Raw genomic sequence first — 17,614 nt, 5'->3', positions numbered from 1 at the left:
TTTATATTAATTCGGTATTGCTATTAATATATTCAAATACACATTATATGATATAATACAGATCCTTACAACAACTTTGTGCTGGAGGTTACCGTTATGATCCTCATTTTACAGAGGAGGCAACGGAGGCCCAGACAGGTGAAGTGACTTGCCTAAGGTCACCCAGCTGGGAGGTGGGTGGAGGAAGGGGGATTTGAACTCAGACACGGTAGTTCAGGGCCCAGGCTCTAAACCACTGTGCCATTCAGGGAACAAATGGGTGGAGCAGCAAGGGGTGCCTAGGAGTTTGGCGTCTGTTTCATTCGGGGCCTTTGGCCGGCTCCTCTGGCAGGGTCTCCTTCCTAACCCAGCAGACTGGGGGCTCTGCAGAGGCTCATCTGCCGGCCCACGGACTTACGTGGCTGGCCTTGAGGAGGGCCTGCTCCCTGCTGTTTTTCACTGCCTTGGTTATCATCACCGGGGAGTAGTCGTCTTCTACGAGTTTCTCCTGTCACAGGCAGAGAGGAAGCGGTCTGGGAGCCATCCCTAGGGCACGGCCATGTTTGAAAAGGACTGCTGGGACGTCCTGGCTGAGAGGAGACTCGCCGTTTCCTGGAGTGGCAGTGCCCTTCCCTGGTGTGCCTTCTGGCGGCACAGGGCTTTCCAGCCTTCCCTGTCCAGCCTCACCTTCCTCCCTCTCTCCCTCCCTTCCTTCTCCCCACTCCCCACCCAGTTCCTGGGACCCACCAGTGCTCTGGGACGGGTCCGAGCCCGGCCCCCGCCCGTCCGCAGGCTGTTTTGACAGTGTGTTTCTTGCTCATCTCGACCCGTGACCGCTACCATTTACTGAGCACCTGCAGCGTGTCAGGTGCCAGGCACGGTCTCCTTTAAATCTCCTTGGAGCGACTCTTTTGAGGTCGAGACTCTTAGTGCCATTTTACAGGTAAGGAAACAGAGGCCCAGACTGGCTAAGTCACTGGTCCAAGGTCATTGCCCAGCTGGTTCTCAGGCTCATGTCAGGCGACCTCTGCTCTACCAGCCTGTACTCCCCCAGCCTCCTCGACAATCTCTGAGCTCTCTGTGGACAGGCATCCTGCTGCTTCTTTGTCTCATCCCAGGGAGATCTCAAAGGGGACTCGTTGCACCATGGCTGACTGACCAACTGCCAGCGTGACTGAAGGGCTGTGGCCCCGTCCCGTTAGGTTGAGACTTATCAGGGCTGTTGGGCAGTGGGGGTGGGGGCGGTGCCGGGCATGAACCCAGGCCAAGCAAACCCACCTTGGGTATCACTTCATAGAGTCCATACGAGGTGTACCTGGTCCCAATCCAGATCTTCACGTCTCCCGAGGTGTAAGCCTGGATGCTGTCGCGGATTTGGCTGTAATCTTCGAGTTGCACACACATGGAACTGTTGCAGCTAGAGTTCAGGTATTGCAGGGTCTCGGAGCTAAAGCGACTCTTATTTGCAAATAACCTGGGCAGAGAGGGGAGGGTCCGGAGAGTCTCTAAGGATGATGCACAAGACCAGAGGCCCTTTGTTCCTGCAGGTCAGAAGAGGCCCGCGCAAGGCAGCTGAGCAGACCAGATTTGAAGGATGTGGGAACAGACGTCAAGGGGGTCAGGAAAAGCTGATCGGAGGCTTCCTAGAGGGTCCTGCTGGGGCAGGCACCCCGCTCCTGGGAAGGCTGCATGTTGGGGAGGGGAGGGGTGGGAAGAAGTCAGTGACCGCAAGCCAAGGACAAGCCCTACCTGATGGAGGAGTCGGTGAGCAGCGTGTAGGAATAGAAGAAGGGGTTATAAGGGATGTCACTGCTTCGAAGGTTGAAGAGCCCTGGGGAAGAGAATTGATGGGGACTATTCGAGGCTGACCTGTCTGAGTCAGGGACACGGGACACCTCTTCCCTGCTTGTTTTGGCTCCCAAAGATCCTCAGTGGCACACCCGCATCATCCACCTCTGAAAGTTCTTCAGCCTTTGGCAGGGTGGAGGGGAAGTCTTTGAAGCTCGAATGAGCACTAGGAACCCCTTTTCCCAGAAAGAAGGCAGATACCCAGCCAGCAGTCCACACACAGCTTGGGTGGGTTCTCAGCCTATCTGAAGCCCAGAGCTGGGGTCAGCTGAGAATCACTGAGCCGATGGGACAGAATAGGGTTTCACGGGAGTGTGAGCCCCCTGGGGCTAATGGCCAGGCAGCTGCAAGGTGTTTGCTGGGCCCCCTCCCCTTCATGAGACAGAAGCCTTTACTGCCGTGGTCACCCCGTCTTCCGATGGCCTGTGGGCTGGCCCCAGCTTGCACAGGACTTCCTGGTTTCCTCATTGGTCGGACGTGAGCTCCTGCCCTGACCTTTCTTCATTCCCACAGGCCATGGCCACAGAGCTCTCAGAACCCACGAGTACATGGTCCTTGGGGGAAGAGTCTTGTACTGCAGGGCTTACGAGGCCTGGGGGTTGGGGGGATCCAGGCACCCCCCTGTATCCACAAATCTATACTCACAGGCCGTCTCATCAAGGGCGGACAGAAGCACGGCAGTTGGCCTCTCGTGATGCTTCTGCATCTGGCTGCGGATGTTAGATACTTTCTCCTGCCAGGTGCTCCCTACAAGCAAAAGAGTCCACAGAAAGCATAGGTGACATACCCTCTCTTTGGCACTCTGTCCTGAGCGGGCTCCCTTAGAGCAATCGTTGTCTATTCCTTTAAAGGCAGCAGAACCCTTTCTTTTTCTTTTTGCTTTTTACGGCTGTACCTGATGTACCTGTGGTACACGGAAGTTCCCAGGATAGGGGTCCAAGCGGAGCTACAGCTGCCGGCTACACCACAGCCGCAGAAATGGGGATCTGAGCCATGTCTGTGACCTACGCCACAGCCCACAGCAACGCCGGATCCCCTACACACTGAGCGAGGCCAGGGATTGAACTGAATCCTCCTGGGTACTAGCTGGATTCGTTTCTGCTGTGCTACAACGAAACTCCAGTAGAACCCTTTAACTAAACTTTTAGGTGTGTCGTCATCAAGAACATGGGATCTTGACCCAGACTGTCTGGGTTCACATCCTAGCTCTGTCATTACTTGCTGGATGACCTTGGGAAAATTTCTTAACCCCTCTGTGTCTTATTTTGCAATCTGTAAAACAGGGATGGATTCTCATAGTAGTGTCTACGTCAATAGAGCTGTTTTGAGGATCGAATTATGTCATATTTGTAATGTACATAAAACAGTGTCTTGATGTATAGTAAGTCTGGTATAACCTTTTTTTCTTTTTTTCTTTTTTTTGGCAGTATCTGTAGCATGTAGAAGTTCCCGGGCCAGGGATCCAACACGCGCCACGGCAGTGACCTGAGCCGCTGCAGTGACTGTGCACACAAAATAACTCGTTTTGATCATTTTATTTATTTAGTTAGTTATTTTTTTATGGCTTTCTCTCTCTCTCTCTTTTTTTTTTTTTTTTTTTTTTTTTTTTTTTTGTCTTTTTGCCACTTCTTGAGCCACTCCAGCGACCCCGGGCTAGGGGTTGAATCGGAGCTGTAGCTGCCAGCCTACACCAGAGCCACAGCAATGCGGGATCCGAGCCGCATCTGCAACCTATACCGCAGCTCATGGCAACGCCAGATCCTTAACCCACAGAGCAAGGGCAGGGATTGAACCCGCAACCTCATGGTTCCTAGTTGGATTTGTTAACCACTCACTGCCCCACGACAGGAACTCCTCGTTTTGATCTTTTTTTTTTTTTTTTTTTTTTTTTTTTGTCTTTTTGCCATTTCTTGGGCCGCTCCCTCGGCATATGGAGGTTCCCAGGCTAGGGATCTAACCGGAGCTGTAGCCACTGGCCTACGCCAGAGCCACAGCAATACAGGATCCAAGCAGCGTCTGCAATCTACACCACAGCTCAAGGCAACGCCGGATCCTTAACCCACTGAGCGAGGCCAGGGATCGAACCCGCAACCTCATGGTTCCTAGTCGGATTCATTAACCACTGTGTCACGATGGGAACTCCTGATCATTTTTAAAGTGCCCAATTCAGTGCCTTTAAGAACATTCACGAGATTGTGCAACCACCACCACTATCTAATTACAGAACATTTTCATCCTCCCAAAAGGCAACCCTGTAGCCATTAGGCAGTCCCTCCGCATTCCCCTCTCCCTCCAGTCCCTGGAAACCACTAATCTTGCTTTTTCTGTCTCCACAGATTTGCCTGCGCCGGGTGTTTCACACAAATGGAATCATACAATTTGGGGCCTTGGCTGGCTTCTTTTGAGTTATGTGTTCAAAGTTCACAGATGCGATACATTTTTGAGGCAATAAATGGAAGCCAACTTAAATGATCTGATGTACACAGGTATCTTTGAGTCGCTTTTTCTGTTCTTCTCATAGCCCTTCACCCTCTGACCCCTCTAAAACCTGTGAGTGGCTGGAGAGAAAAGTCTCTCTCATTGCTGGAAGCTTAAGAGACTCTGTTCTTGGGCTTCCTGGCCCAGTTCTGGCTCCAGATGACTTTTTTTGAAGACTAGCAGCCTGCGATGGCACGTCTGCCTCTTGCTTGTGGGAAGTGATAAATCCCATGTGAATTCTCTCCCAGTCCCTGGAAGGTTTTCCCCTCTCTCCCCTCCTCTTCTTGATATGACTCCACCCTTCTTTATCTGAATGGGATGGGTTTAGTTATGACTGAACCTTCTTGGATAGCAAGTTTCTTTAAAAACTGTGTCAAGATGCAGAAAGATTCTGTAAGTTACATCAGAATGGATAAAGACAATTGGACACAATTTGACTTGTTTCATCAGACCCACTATTGTGAAATTTCCCTCCTGATTTTTGGACTCCTTTCTAAACAAGAAATAGACCTGTGTGGGGAAAGGGGCCTCTTGGATTGCCCAATATTCTAGGAATCCAAGTCCATGGGCTTGTTCAGAATTCTTAGGAAGGTAGGAGGGAGTGGTGGCCAAAACTTTGATTCATACTCAGTAGCCTGGTCACAGTCAGTTACAACCTACAAGAATTATAGAGCACACTGTTCTTTTATGACATATTTAGATGGTGTCAAAGGGGTCAAGATTGTTGATGTTAGAATTTTAGGGGGTCAGTTAACTTTCTTTTGTAGTCTGGCCAAAACTCTGAACCCTAGTCTGTGCTGCAGACTGACCTTGAGCTTAGTTTTTACTTCCTTTGTCCACCCCAGCCATTATCACAGGACGGCCAGAAGTCAAGGTCTGAATTAGTCAATACAAACTGGTTTTCCCTACCAGTTAACTATATGCAACTCATATATATCACGTTTGCCTTCTCTCTTTCAAAGCAGTAGGTTTTTTTCCATCTTTCTCTGACTCCCTCATTTCTTCTCTTCCTATTTCCTCTTGCTTCAAATCCTGACACTTTTTTTTTTTTTTTTTTTTTTTTGCTTGCGCCTGCAGCGTGCAGAAGTTCCCAGTCCAGGGATCGAACCTGAGTCACAGCAGTTCAACATCGGAACCTTAACCCACTGAGCCACCAAGGAACTCTTCCTGATACCCTTTATTCTAGCGTTTTCTAAATATGGTCTGAGGACCATCTGATTCAGACTCTCTGAGGGGAGGGGACTTAAAACCTGCATTTTATTTTACTTGCTTAATTAATTAATTAATTCATTCATTTATCTTTTTGTCTTATTGGGGCCACACCCGTGGCATATGGAGGTTCCCAGGCTAGGGGTCTAATCAGAGCTGTAGCCACCTGCCTACGTCACAGCCACAGCAACGCAGGATCTGAGCCGTGTCTGCAACCTACACCACAGCTCAGGGCAACGCCGGATCCTTAACCTGCTGAGCGAGGCCAGGGATCAAACCCTCATCCTCATGGTTCCTAGTCGAGTTTGTTAACCTGAGCCAAGAAGGGAACTCCCCAAACCTGCATTTTAAAAAAGCACCCTCAGCTATTCAGAGGCACATGAAACCATTGCTTTGGGACAGGTGAGGATGAATTTTTCAGCCTAGGGGGCAGCAGTGGAGACCTCTGTTTCTCCAAGTTGGGAAAGAGGACTGGCATCAGAAATTACCTGCGAACGCCTCCTGCAGGGCATAAATGGGCGCATTTGGCAGGGGCGGCCTCTCTGACCCCCACACCAGGTCCACAAGGTTGACGGTGATGGACACCAGCTCTCTGTCAGCATCTTGCAGGGCCACGTCATAACTCTCCCAGGAGTCTGCAGAGACAGGAAGGCATCACCTGTCACCTGCCCATTAATACCTCAGAAAAAATTGTGACTCAGGCCAAGTTAGTGCTTGTCCCCTCTGCCTCCCGTTCCACTCCTGCAGCCCAGCTGCCAGAGCCCATCCAAGCAGTCTGGTCCTCCTAGGCTGTGCCTTGTCATCTTCCTCTTTGGCTTTCAAAGCCTAATTGCCCCGAGCCCACCCCAATGCTGTCCACAGCCGACTGGCTAAGCTCGTCTTTTTAAGTGCCAGTGGCTGTGGGGCCCTCTTTATGGTTCCGGGTGTTTACCTGAGCTTCAGTGCCAGAGCCTGAAGGAATGTGAGGTTCAGGCCCCTGGAAAGGCTGGCAAAGAAGCCAGTTCTGAAGTGGGAGCCTTTCAGTACCTAGTCATGAGGATGCCATGTTTGGGGACAGGCTGGCCAGCTGGCAGGGGCACGGGAGCTCAAGGAGCTATGTTCCTGGAAGGGAGGGGACTGTGCTTCTTTACTCAGAAGCCCTCTCACCTCCTTCAACCCTTCCAAGTTGCCTTCCAGAGGGCTACCAAGTGATTCTAGTGCGCTAACTGGTAGAGTTCCAGGACATGGAAGATGATTCTGGGTTTAAGAACATCCTGGCCTACTGGTCGGCTAGGTTTTTTGTTTGTTTGCCTGTTTTTTTTTTTTTTTTTTTTTGCTTTTTGCTTTTTTTAGGGCTGCTCCCGCAGCATATGGAGGTTCCCAGGCTAGGGGTCTAATCGGAGCTGTAGCCGCCGGCCTATGCCAGAGCTACAGCAATGCAGGATCCGAGCCGAGTCTGCGACCTACACCACAGCTCACGGCAACGCCGGATCCTTAACCCACTGAGCTACCAGGGAGCTCCTCACCTGCTAGGTCTTAATGATTCCCTGACTCTTCTAGGTTGGCTCTCTACACTCCTGACTTTTTTTTTTGGCCTTTTTTTTGAGCCACACCTTTGACATATGGAAGTTCCCAGGCTAGGGGTCACATTGGAGAGGCAGCTGTCAGACTACGCCACACCCACAGCCATGCCAGATCCTAGCTGCATCTGTGATCTACACTGCAGCTCCTGGCGACGCTGGATCCTTAACCCACTGAGCAGGGCCAGGGATTGAACCCAAGTCATCATGGATACTAGTCGGATTCTTAACCCACTGAACCACAGCGAGAACTCCTGAACTCCTGACTTTAAAAATACAGATATTTATCTTTTAAATATATTTTCATTACACAATCCAGGACTCCATCCTTGTTGCAAAATATTCTGCAACTGACAGTTCCAACACTCTACCTTCAGAGTTATTCTGACCCTCCTTCTACCAAGATGTGCTTCTTTATGTCCTGGGGGCCTGAGTCACCCTTGGATGGTGTGGACTAGAGGGAAGAACATACCGATGGAGAAGAGGAAGGGGTCAAAGCCCACACGCCCTCCAACAGGAATCTCGGTGAGAAGCCAGGTGACAATGTGACCGGTGCTAACTGAGAGAAAGACAGGAAGGGACTTTGAGCCGGGCTTCTGTCTGCAACGGTCCAGCCATGTCTGTCCTCCTTGACATCTGCCTCAGAGGTTAGTGGAGGCTTCAAATTTCCTAAGCTTCCCACAGGGAGTCTTGCATGCAACCCTCACCTGCGCCTCCCCAAACCCGGTCTGGGTTCCGTGGCTCGGGAAACAAATCTGTGCGGTCCTCTTACCTTCCTTGTGGAGCTCCCAGTTGCAGTCCATCTGCCGCTCAGCCTGGGTCCAGTAGCGGCTGTCGGTCCAGAGAGCCGCTTTCCTCTCGGTCACCACTGCGATTCCTGGGGCAGAAGAGAAACTTGGAGGGGAGGGTGAAGGTGTGGCGTGTGGCTTTAGTTAGCGCATGTGCGATGTGGTGTTGGCTCTGACAATGTCACAAGGGGGCCTCTGGAAAGAGTTTCTCTCCTCTCTTGGAGGGAAGTGAGGCAGGAGGTGTTAGAGACTGTTGGGGGAGGTAGCCAGAAGGATGTCCCAGGTCAGGCATCTCTGCTTTGCCTTGAGGGCTTCTTCTAAGGGAACATTTAGTGGGACAAGTGGGTTCTGTTTTTTTTTTTTTTTTTTTGTGGCCATGCCCGTAGCATGTGGGAGTTCCCCAGGCCAGGGATTGAACCTGCACCACAGCAGCCACTGGAGCCACAGCAGTGACAATGCTGGATCCTTAACCTGCTGAGCCACTGGGGAGCTCCCAGGTCCAAAAAAGTCCATGCTACATATATATAGGTGCTCTCAGCAAAGATGATGTGACAGTCACTGTCAAGACTAGGTAGTTGATAGGGACACTAAGCCAGGGGCTTAGCTGAGGGCAGGCAGAGAAGTCAAACCCAGTGACTCTGGCAAGGGGAAGAAGGGCCTGTAACGGGTGAGTAAGGCAGCCTGAAGACCCAGGGAGGGGTGTTTAAGGATCAGCAAGGGGGAGTTCCTGTTGTGGTTCAGCAGGTTAAGAATCCGACTAGTATCCATGAGGATGCAGGTTTGATCCTTGACCTTGCTCAATGGGTTAAGGATCCGGCGTTGCCATGAGCTGTAATGTAGGTCACAGACAGGACTTAGATCCTGCGTTGCTGTGGCGGTGGCTACAGCTCCGATTCGACCCCTAGCCTGGGAACTTCCGTATACTGCAGGTGTGGTCATTAAAAAAAAAAAAAAAGGGATCAGCGAGGGAAGCTTAGGTTTCATTCAAGGGTCCAGGATCAGGGTGGGAGGCCCATTCCAAAACTAAGACCCCATAATGGGCCTCTGTGTCTCATTTGGCCATGCGAGGTGACGCTGTCTATAAAAGGACCAGCAAAGTCAAACTTTGTCTCTAAAGGAACCACTGTGTGAAGGGAAGAAGCGGGCCCCTAGTGGCTAGATACAGAGGTAGCAACTATCCCAGAAGTGGAGCCCAGGGAGTGCCAGGCTGGGCCTGGCCGCAGCAGAGTCAGTGAGCACAGGAAAGAAATCGGGAGGGCCCTCTGGCTTGTGCAGACGTGTGGCCGGCAGGCTATGGTGCACGTGTCCTGGTGACCCCTTTTTGGAGTGGTGGCAGGGAAGCAGAGAGAGGAGGAGGGGCCTCTGGACACTAGGTCCTGGGGTCCTGGCTGTTGAGAAGTAGCCACACCAGGGCCTCGCTGACCACTCTGAGGTCTCCCAACAGAAGCAGTGAGGGCTGGGTAATGGCTGTCACCTGCAGACCCGATAAAGCCCGTAATCCAGGCACGCCTCTGGTCACATTCACCGATGTACTCGCTCTAGGAAATCAACAATACCGTCATCAGCCTTCTTCATGTGGCCACACCCCACGCGGAAGGCCCCCAACCACAGCCCAGTTTTCTGTCTAGTCACATTTAACCAATTCTACAAGCCCAAGCATGCTGGGCGCCTCTTCCAGGAAGCCCTCTGGAACTGCCCCGGCTCTTAGGATCTTCCCTTCCTTTGAACAAGTGTGTTTCTTGGAGTCGAAACCCCACAGTCCAGCACTGGACTGTTCTGCAAAGAAGTCCTGTCTCTCTGGCCAGGATGCAAATTCTGCGCAGTCTGTGGTCATTGCTTTTGGTTCTTTGGGGTTCTCCCCTCCAGCTGTCCCCCCTCTTTCCTCCTCAGTCTAGCACAGAGTCATGCGTACATCGTAACTAACTTCCACAGGGAGCTTTACATATGTTTGTATTTTGGTCCTCACAATGCTTGGAGACAGATCTCATCATTTGCATTTTGCAGTAGAGGAAACGAGGCTCACTTGAACTTGGGGAGGTTCAGACACTTACCCCAAGCCTCTTAGCCCTTTTCGGCAGGTGGGAAAACTAATTCAAAGTAATCTTCTCGACACTGAAAATGCCTTCTCTTCCAACTGGGCTGGTGCTGGGAAGGTGGATGGGGTGGAGGTGGAGGCAGGGCGGGGAAGAGTGGGCAGGGACGCTGCTTTGGGAAAAGCAGTCCTGGTTCAGACCATCTTCTTCCCTGTCTGCTCCCCGTCTCCCAGCCTACACCCCAGACTCGTGGAGTTTTGGACTCTGGGGAATTTCAGTGCTCCATCCATCAGGGGATGGGGAAGGGCTGAGCCAGAAGGGAGCTCAGGGTTCTTCTAATTCAATTCCCAGCCCACTTTCTAACCTCCTAGGGCAGGGGAGTCCTAAACCATCCTTCTGGATCTGCCCTCTAGGAACAGATCATAATCCTTCAGAAGTTGTTTATAGTCTCATTGTCTGAGGTCAGGGCGATTTGGCAATGTCTTCTCTCCTATGTAAAGGAATACGTTCTTTCAGTTGCCCTAAAACGCCCGTGTCCAAGCTCCCTACTTCCTTCCCATTGCTGGTCAAATCCTTTTTCTGTCTTCCATCTTCTGAGTCTTAACAGTGTCCTGTTTGTGGCCTGTTCTCGTGAGGGTGTGGGTGCGGGGAGGAGCTGTCACTTACCATGTGGGCATCCGTGTCCGGGATGATGTAGGCAGAGAGATTCTGGGTGAGCATCTGCTCGCGGAGGGCTGTGAGCTGTGCTGTGGTATTGACCGCAGTAACTGGAAGGTACTGACAGGTGACAGGAAGACACCAAGACACACACACACATACACACACACAGATACCCGTTGCTTAGAGAAAATGATGCGGGGGGGGGGGGGGTGGTGTCAGCAGCCTCTCCTTAGGCTGGGGTTGGGGGTGGGAAGGCTGGGCCAGAATGGAGAAGGACGGAGCAGCAGCTGAAGTTGTGGATTAGTTTAGATTACGGTGTATGGGCTGGGTGGAGATGGAGGTGTTTAAGAGCTTGGAAAGGCACTTTTGGTGACAATAATGGGACCTGAGTCAGGGGTCTGGGGTGGGTGAGAACGGCAGGGGTCTGAGCCCTGGCACTGGGCCGAGCCAGGGGGGTGGTTCTTCTTTGGATACCTTAGGGTAGAGTTGCTCATTTAGCAAATGAAAATACAGGATGCTCACCCAGTCACATTTGAATTGAGGTAAACAATGAATAACATTTTACTGTTAAGTATGTCCCATGCAGCATTTGGGGCATACTTATATTAAAGTATTATTCATTAGGAGTTCCGGTTGTGGCTCGGCAGGTTACAAACTGGACTAGTATCCATGAGGATGCGGGTTCGAGCCCTGGTCTCACTCAGTGGGTTAAGGATCCGGTGTTGCAGTGAGCTGTGGTGTAGGTTGCAGATGTGGCTCGGATCCCGCGTTGCTGTGGCTCTGGCGTAGGCTGGCAACTGCAGCTCCCATTTGACCCCTAGCCTGGGAGCTTCCATATGCTGCAGGTGTGGCCCTAAAAAGCAATATATACATATATATATATACACACACACATATATATATATATATGTTATCATATGGCATTCCCTGGTGATGTGGGTTAAGGAACAGGTGTCACTGCAGTGGCTTGGGTCACTGTCATGGTAAGGGTTCAGTCCCTAGCCTGGGCGCTTCAACATGCCATGGGCGTGGCCAAAACAAAACAAAATATTAGTCATTATCTGAAATTCAGATGTAACTGGGCGCCCTGCATTTCACCTGGCAGCCCTATCTTGGGAACTTGTTGCAAGTTTCTACTCACTGGTCCCAAAGGGCAGAGGAGGGTGACTGGGTATCCTCAGCAGTTTGGGACATTGTCCAGAAAGATCCTCTCCAAGCCAGACCTTTTGTTAAAGGCTATTTTCTCTTTAAAATAAGAGGCATGGGGTTTTGTTTTGTTTTGGCTTCTACGCAATGATTTACCCATGTTTGTTTTCACATAAAAGTAAGGCGGATTGCCCGCTCCAGTGGTCTCATAAAGCTGGCACAGCAGACAGATGTATCCCATTTGTCCTGAGACTTTAGCCACCTGCTGGCAGGCCCACAAGCCCTCACCTTCTGGCCTGCTCCGGCCTGGGGAAGCTCCTTCCCATTCTTTTTTTTTTTTTTTTTTTTTTCTTTGTTCTTTTCTTTTTTTTTTTTTTTTTGTTGTTGTTGTTGTTGTTGTTGCTATTTCTTGGGCCGCTTCCACGGCATATGGAGGTTCCCAGGCTAGGGGTTGAATCGGAGCTGTAGCCACTGACCTACACCAGAGCCACAGCAACGCAGGATCCGAGCCGCGTCTGCAACCTACACCACAGCTCACGGCAACGCCGGATCCTTAACCCACTGAGCAAGGGCAGGGACTGAACCCGCAACCTCATGGTTCCTAGTCGGATTCGTTTACCACTGCGCCACGACGGGAACTCCGCTCCTTCCCATTCTAATCTAGTTTTGGAAAGAACCCTCTGTTCTCTAGGGAGCTGACAACGTGTGGCTCCAATATGCTGGACCCTGCCACCATTCTTCACACCGGAGGCCTCCCTCTCTTGACCTTCCACTGGCTCTTCTAGCCCTCTGGCTTCCGCCCTCCTCCCAGTTCCTCTAGAATTGTTGTTTTCTTTCCTCCCATCCTCCTCCAGGCCTCAGCTCAGGGCTGGCTTGGGGCCTCCAGGCCGCCCAACCTCCCTCCAGCAGGGGCTGCCCAGGCCCAGGCGGGGCGCAGGAGATCACCTGCCGTGGGAATGCCTGGGAGGGAGTGATGGGGCCGGAGGTCAGATACCTGAGAACTGCTGACTGCCCCCAGGCGAGGTTAATCAGAAGCAGTGGCCCCAGAGTCCGGAAACCCGGAGAAAGGCTGGTAGAGAGGGTGAGGCTGGTGGCTGGGCCCTTCGGGGATGGGCGGGAAGGTGGGAGCTGTGGGCGGGGGCGGGGGCGGAGGCAGGGCCTCACCGGAGGACTGGTCGAACAGTTCCGCACATCCTCTCTCTGGTTGAGTGACTTTGGGTGGCCCCAGGCACAAGCTAGAAACGGGAGGAAAAGGCAGGGTCGCTCGGATCCCAGATAACTCCTAGAGAGCACAGGCTGTGTTTCCCCGAACCCCCTCCCCGCCCGTCCCCATAGGACCTCCATCCTTTGAAGCTCGAGATGCTGTCCAACTCGACTTGAGGATAAAAATAATCACATTTCATAGGAAATCAGGCTGAATTGGACGGCACCCTGGGTCACAATCAAAGAAACCCGTTTCATCGACAAGTGATTGCCACTTTTGGATGGGTTTTAGTGCTCATTAAATCAATTTTTTTCCTTCTAATCTAATTGGGTCTTTTCAGGGTCTACCGAACTGGAAAAGTTGTGTGTAAATTAAATTTTTGTAATCAGATTTGCTCTTAAATGCTCCAGAGGATCTTGCTAAATAATCACCCCACCTTCGTTTTACCCTCCTATAAATCTAATTATATATCTATATATTGGGTTTACTTAACTTCAACGCCCACTTGCACCATTTCTTACAATCCAAATCTCTGCCTCTCATTCCAGGCAAGATTACCTAAATCAGGCAATCCCAGGCTGACATCGTCCCCTGGTGGGGAGAGATGGGTTAGCATTTAAAGAGCCCCTACTATGTGCCAGATATGGAACCCAGCAATTGTATCTCATTTGATACTGGCAGCAACCCTGTGAGTTGGGAATTACTGTCTGCTTTCTATGGAGCAGGAGGCCCAGGCTGAGATACATGTATTTTTGCCACGGGAAGTCCGTGGCGGAGCTGGGATTTGAACCCTGGGCCATCTGAGTACAAAAAAGCCAGCCATGGGAGGGTGGTGCCCCAGAAGGGACAGAATTTAGAGAGATTTAGGAGTTCCCATTGTAGCTCTGCAGTGACAATCCCAACTGGTGTCCACGAGGACTCGGGTTCAATTCCTGGCCTTGCTCAGTGGGTTAAAGATCCGGCAGCATTGCTGTGAGCTGTGGTGTAGGTTGCAGATGTGGCTCAGATCCTGTGTTGCTGTGGCTGTGGCTGTGGCCGGCAGCTGCAGCTCCAACTCGACCCCTAGCCTGGGAACTTCCATGTGCCGAGGGTACAGCCCTAAAAAGACCAAAAAAAAAAAAAAAAAAAAAAAAAGTAGAGAGATTTAGTTTCCAATTGAGGTTCTGCCCCTGATTTGGCGTATCCCAAGGAGAGTTGCCCAGTATTCACTGAGCAAACCTTCCCTAAGCGCCTGCTGTGTGCCAGGCACTGGGCTAAGTCCTGTAGGCTCTGGGCCGTCACACCCTGAAAGTCAAGTGGTCTCTGATAGGCCTTCCCTCCACGCCTCCCCACCTTTTAGGGGGGAGTCTCCCCAGAGGGTAATGGGGGTCTGAGTTTGGGGAGACACTATTCCTTTCTGAGTGAGTTGAGCTACAGAAGGGAGGAGTACAGCTGGGTTCTGACCTCGTGAATGCCCCACCCGCCTGTCTCTCTCAGTCACATAAATTCAAGGGGGAGATGGAAATCACTGGCAAAATGGTGGCATCAAGACACGAGAAGCAAGACACAGGCAGCCCAGGTCCCTCTAGATGCCCAACTGGTGTTCTCTGTGGCCAGGGCTGTGGCTCCCAAGGGCAGGCTCTGCAGCTGGACCACTCTGTGGTCCTTGGCACAGGGGGCCTGGCACTGGGGAGGTGTCAGGAATTGGGTACTGAAGGAATCAGCAGGGTCTTACTGCCACAGAACAAAGGGAAAGGAGGCCTCCTAAGGCCAGCGGGGAGTGGGTGTGGAGGATACTGAGCTGGACACTTAGCCGTGACCAAAGAGGACAAACGACACCATAGGGGTGAGAAAGACCGAACTTTGGTTAACTCCTCCAAGCCCTCTTCTCCATTAGGCATTCATTGACTTCCTCGTCCACCCTGTCCTTACCCAGCCTGCATTGCCAGTCTTAGCAGGAATCCTGCCAAGTCAGTTTAGAGAGATTCCCCCACCCTTATTATCTCATGAACCTTGCTATCTGTCAAATTCCTTATCTCCCAATCTTGATTCCTATCACTTTGACCTGCCCTCATTAAGAATCCTCTTATATCAATTTAGCGAGAATCTCCCCACCCTTGATGTCTCCTCTTGCTCGTTTTCCACCCACTGATCCCCTCGCACTCTGCTCCTTGACAAGAAGCCTTCAGCCATTTTGCTGTGTTCAGAGTTGAGCCCGATCTCACTCCCCTATGGCAGCGCCCCTATTGCAATAGTCTTGAATAAAATCTTCCTTACTCGGGCTAGAATCAGTTTTTTTTCTTTAACAGGTGGGAGTGGAAAGGGACTAAACTGCACTCGAGTTGAGTCTCAAGGGCTCCCAGGAGACTCTGGGCCCTGGGGTTCCTCTTCCTCAAGACAGAGGGGGACCAAGAAGAAAAAAAAAAAAAAGAGAGAGAGACACCCTGGGTCCAGCCTTCACAGCCACCCTTTCTGAGCCCAGAGGGGAGAGGCCAGAGCTGCTCTCCAGCTGGACCTGCCCTCCCAGCGTGTGAGCGAAAGATGGGGATGCACGTACCACAGATGAGGACAAGCCAGGGGTAGCAGCCCCAGCACGCCTGGGCCATGGATCTTCAGACGCCGGTGCTGGATGGATGGAGGGTCAGGGGAGAGTGGGCAGGGCTGTTTCCCTGGCGTCTTCCTCCAGGCCTTTCCGGGGCAAGAGCAGCCAGGCTGTGGGGGCTGGCGATGGGAGGAAGGCGTCCAGCTGGTGGATGGGAGTCCTTCTCTGCTCTTTCGTTTCTGAAGATCTGGAGAGTGAGTCTGGGTGGAGAAGACTACTGGCCCCCAGGCGCCCAGATAGGGTGTGAGGCCTCCCCGGGCAGAGTCCAAAGATCTCGGGAGACAGGAGCAGCAGCTGGTCTCCATCAGCCTGCTCCTCCCAGCCCCCCCTTTGCAGCCAGCCCCGGTCATTCCTGAATTCTGTCCCCTCCCCTCCAGCAAGCTGTTTCCCATTAGCTCCTTCACCCCGGGCTCTGGCTTCAGCCCCACTTTTGCTTTCGAGATTGATGTTTATCCTCCCTCTTCCTCCAAGCTGGCCCGTGTCAGAAAAAGCCCGTGCCTGTGACTTCTTTTAAACTGAGGGGCGAGTCCCACCAGGAAAGTTCCCTCTGTGAAAGTGTTAAGAGCCACCGGCAGAGGGGAAGACTGCCCTCCTCTCCGAATGATGGGGACGCTGGGGTTCCAGGCAGCTGTCAATGCCATTCGCGTCCGAGGGAAAGAAGGCCCCCAAAGGACTATCTGGAGGGATGCGGGGATGATACCGGAGACGGAAGAAGACCCAGAAAAGGGAGTTTGGGGGCTCCCAGAAGACAAATTTGGTTAACTGGACTGCCCTTTCTGCCTAGAACACGTCTTTAATCCTCTGCCGTGCGGGTCACTCCCAACTAGCGTGACTCCCCATGGGGGAAGTGGGCAAACTGAGGCCAGCCCTGTCTCCACCTACCGCATCAGAGGGCAGTGCCCACTAAGTGCCCTCAACACCCCTTGACCAGAAAGCACTACTTCCGAGAGACAAACAGACGCAATGGACAGGTGCAGCCTAGCCTAGAGGACCCCAGAAGCAAACCACCCATTCCTTTGGATCTTTTTTTCCTCTTTTTTCAGCCGCCTCCACAGCATATGGAAGTTTCCAGGCCAGGATTGCTGCAGCTGCAGCAACGCTGCATCCTTAACCCACCAAGCTGAGCTGGGAATTGAACCTACCTTCTGGCACTGCAGAGACGCTACAGCAGGAACTCCTGGATCTTATTTTTAATGTATTTACACTCTGCTTACATCCATAACGAGTTGAAGGCAGCTTTCGAATAAGCCATCTGAATATCATAAATGAGTGCAGCGGTTCAGGGAACTCCGCCTCCAGGAGTAAAAGCAGAGGGCAGAGCCCAGAGCCTGAGGATAGACTGGGAGGGGGAATGAAGTGCTGCCTGGAGACCAAAGGACTGGGGAAATGCCTGCGCCAAGTCCCACCCCCAGGAGTCCCACTGTGGCACAGCGGAAACAAATCCAACTAGGACCTATGAGGTTGTGGGTTCGACCCCTGGCCTCACTCAGTGGGTTAGGGATCCCACATTGCTGTGGCTGTGGTGTAGGCTGGCAGCTGCAGCTCCGATTGGACCCCTAGCCTGGGAACCTCCCTATGCTACTGGTGTGGCCCTAAAAAGACAAAAAAAAAAAAAAAAAAAAAAAAAAAGCCCCATTCCCGCCAATGTATTAGCCATCCCCAAGGACAAGCAGATAGACTCGCTGAAGTCACCTAGGGGAGGGACACCAAAGACAGCTTTCTGGGACAAACAGCCCTGCCTTGAGCAGTGATGACCCAGGAGCCAGACTGGCAGGGCTTCAATCTGTCACCCACCAGCTGTGTGGTCTTGGGCACATGACGTCACTTCTCTGAGCCCGCAGGTTCCTCCCTGGTGAAATGGGTAACAGTTGGGACGAACTTCGTAGGGGTGCAATGAGGGTTAAGTGCGTTAATGTTTGTGAAGCTCTCAGAACGTGCTTGCCACAAGGCGTCAAGTGCTGTCTAAGTGTTTGTTAAGTCAACTGTATAACTAGAGTGCAAACCATGCTCATCTGTACCTGGCTTTTTCTGCCCCTGGCACCTGACCCTGCTGAAATGGCAGTTAATGTTGTAGCAAAGATCAGTTGGGCTGAAGCGCCAACCCTGGGAAAAAAATAACCTGAGCAGCC

General features: G+C 52.0%; 1 protein-coding gene across 4 annotated transcripts in view; it reads right to left on the bottom strand.

The window, feature by feature from the left end:
- Positions 1-16,843, bottom strand: part of XPNPEP2 (X-prolyl aminopeptidase 2) — a 29,394-nt gene extending 12,551 nt beyond the window's left edge. Inside the window, exons 1-12 of one of the 4 annotated variants that reach the window (XM_005673898.4) lie at positions 16,628-16,843; positions 15,441-15,672; positions 12,865-12,935; positions 10,561-10,671; positions 9,336-9,399; positions 7,846-7,950; positions 7,546-7,632; positions 6,003-6,149; positions 2,473-2,574; positions 1,729-1,810; positions 1,258-1,453; positions 398-487 (exon numbers count right to left, since the gene is read on the bottom strand). In XM_005673898.4, coding sequence (XP_005673955.1) covers positions 398-487; positions 1,258-1,453; positions 1,729-1,810; positions 2,473-2,574; positions 6,003-6,149; positions 7,546-7,632; positions 7,846-7,950; positions 9,336-9,399; positions 10,561-10,671; positions 12,865-12,935; positions 15,441-15,489 — 1,104 coding nt within the window. In that variant the 5' untranslated portion in view covers positions 15,490-15,672; positions 16,628-16,843. 4 annotated transcript variants of the gene reach the window in all.
- Between the last annotated feature and the right edge of the window lie 771 nt (positions 16,844-17,614).

The sequence above is a fragment of the Sus scrofa genome, chromosome X (assembly GCF_054392235.1).
Source record: "Sus scrofa isolate SSC_HxYL_T2T_F1_AM1 chromosome X, Sscrofa_HxYL_maternal_Yorkshire_Landrace_v2.0, whole genome shotgun sequence".
Taxonomy (NCBI): Eukaryota; Metazoa; Chordata; class Mammalia; order Artiodactyla; family Suidae; genus Sus; species Sus scrofa.
Note: the sequence above shows the minus strand (reverse complement) of the source record. Positions and strands in the feature narration are given on the sequence as shown.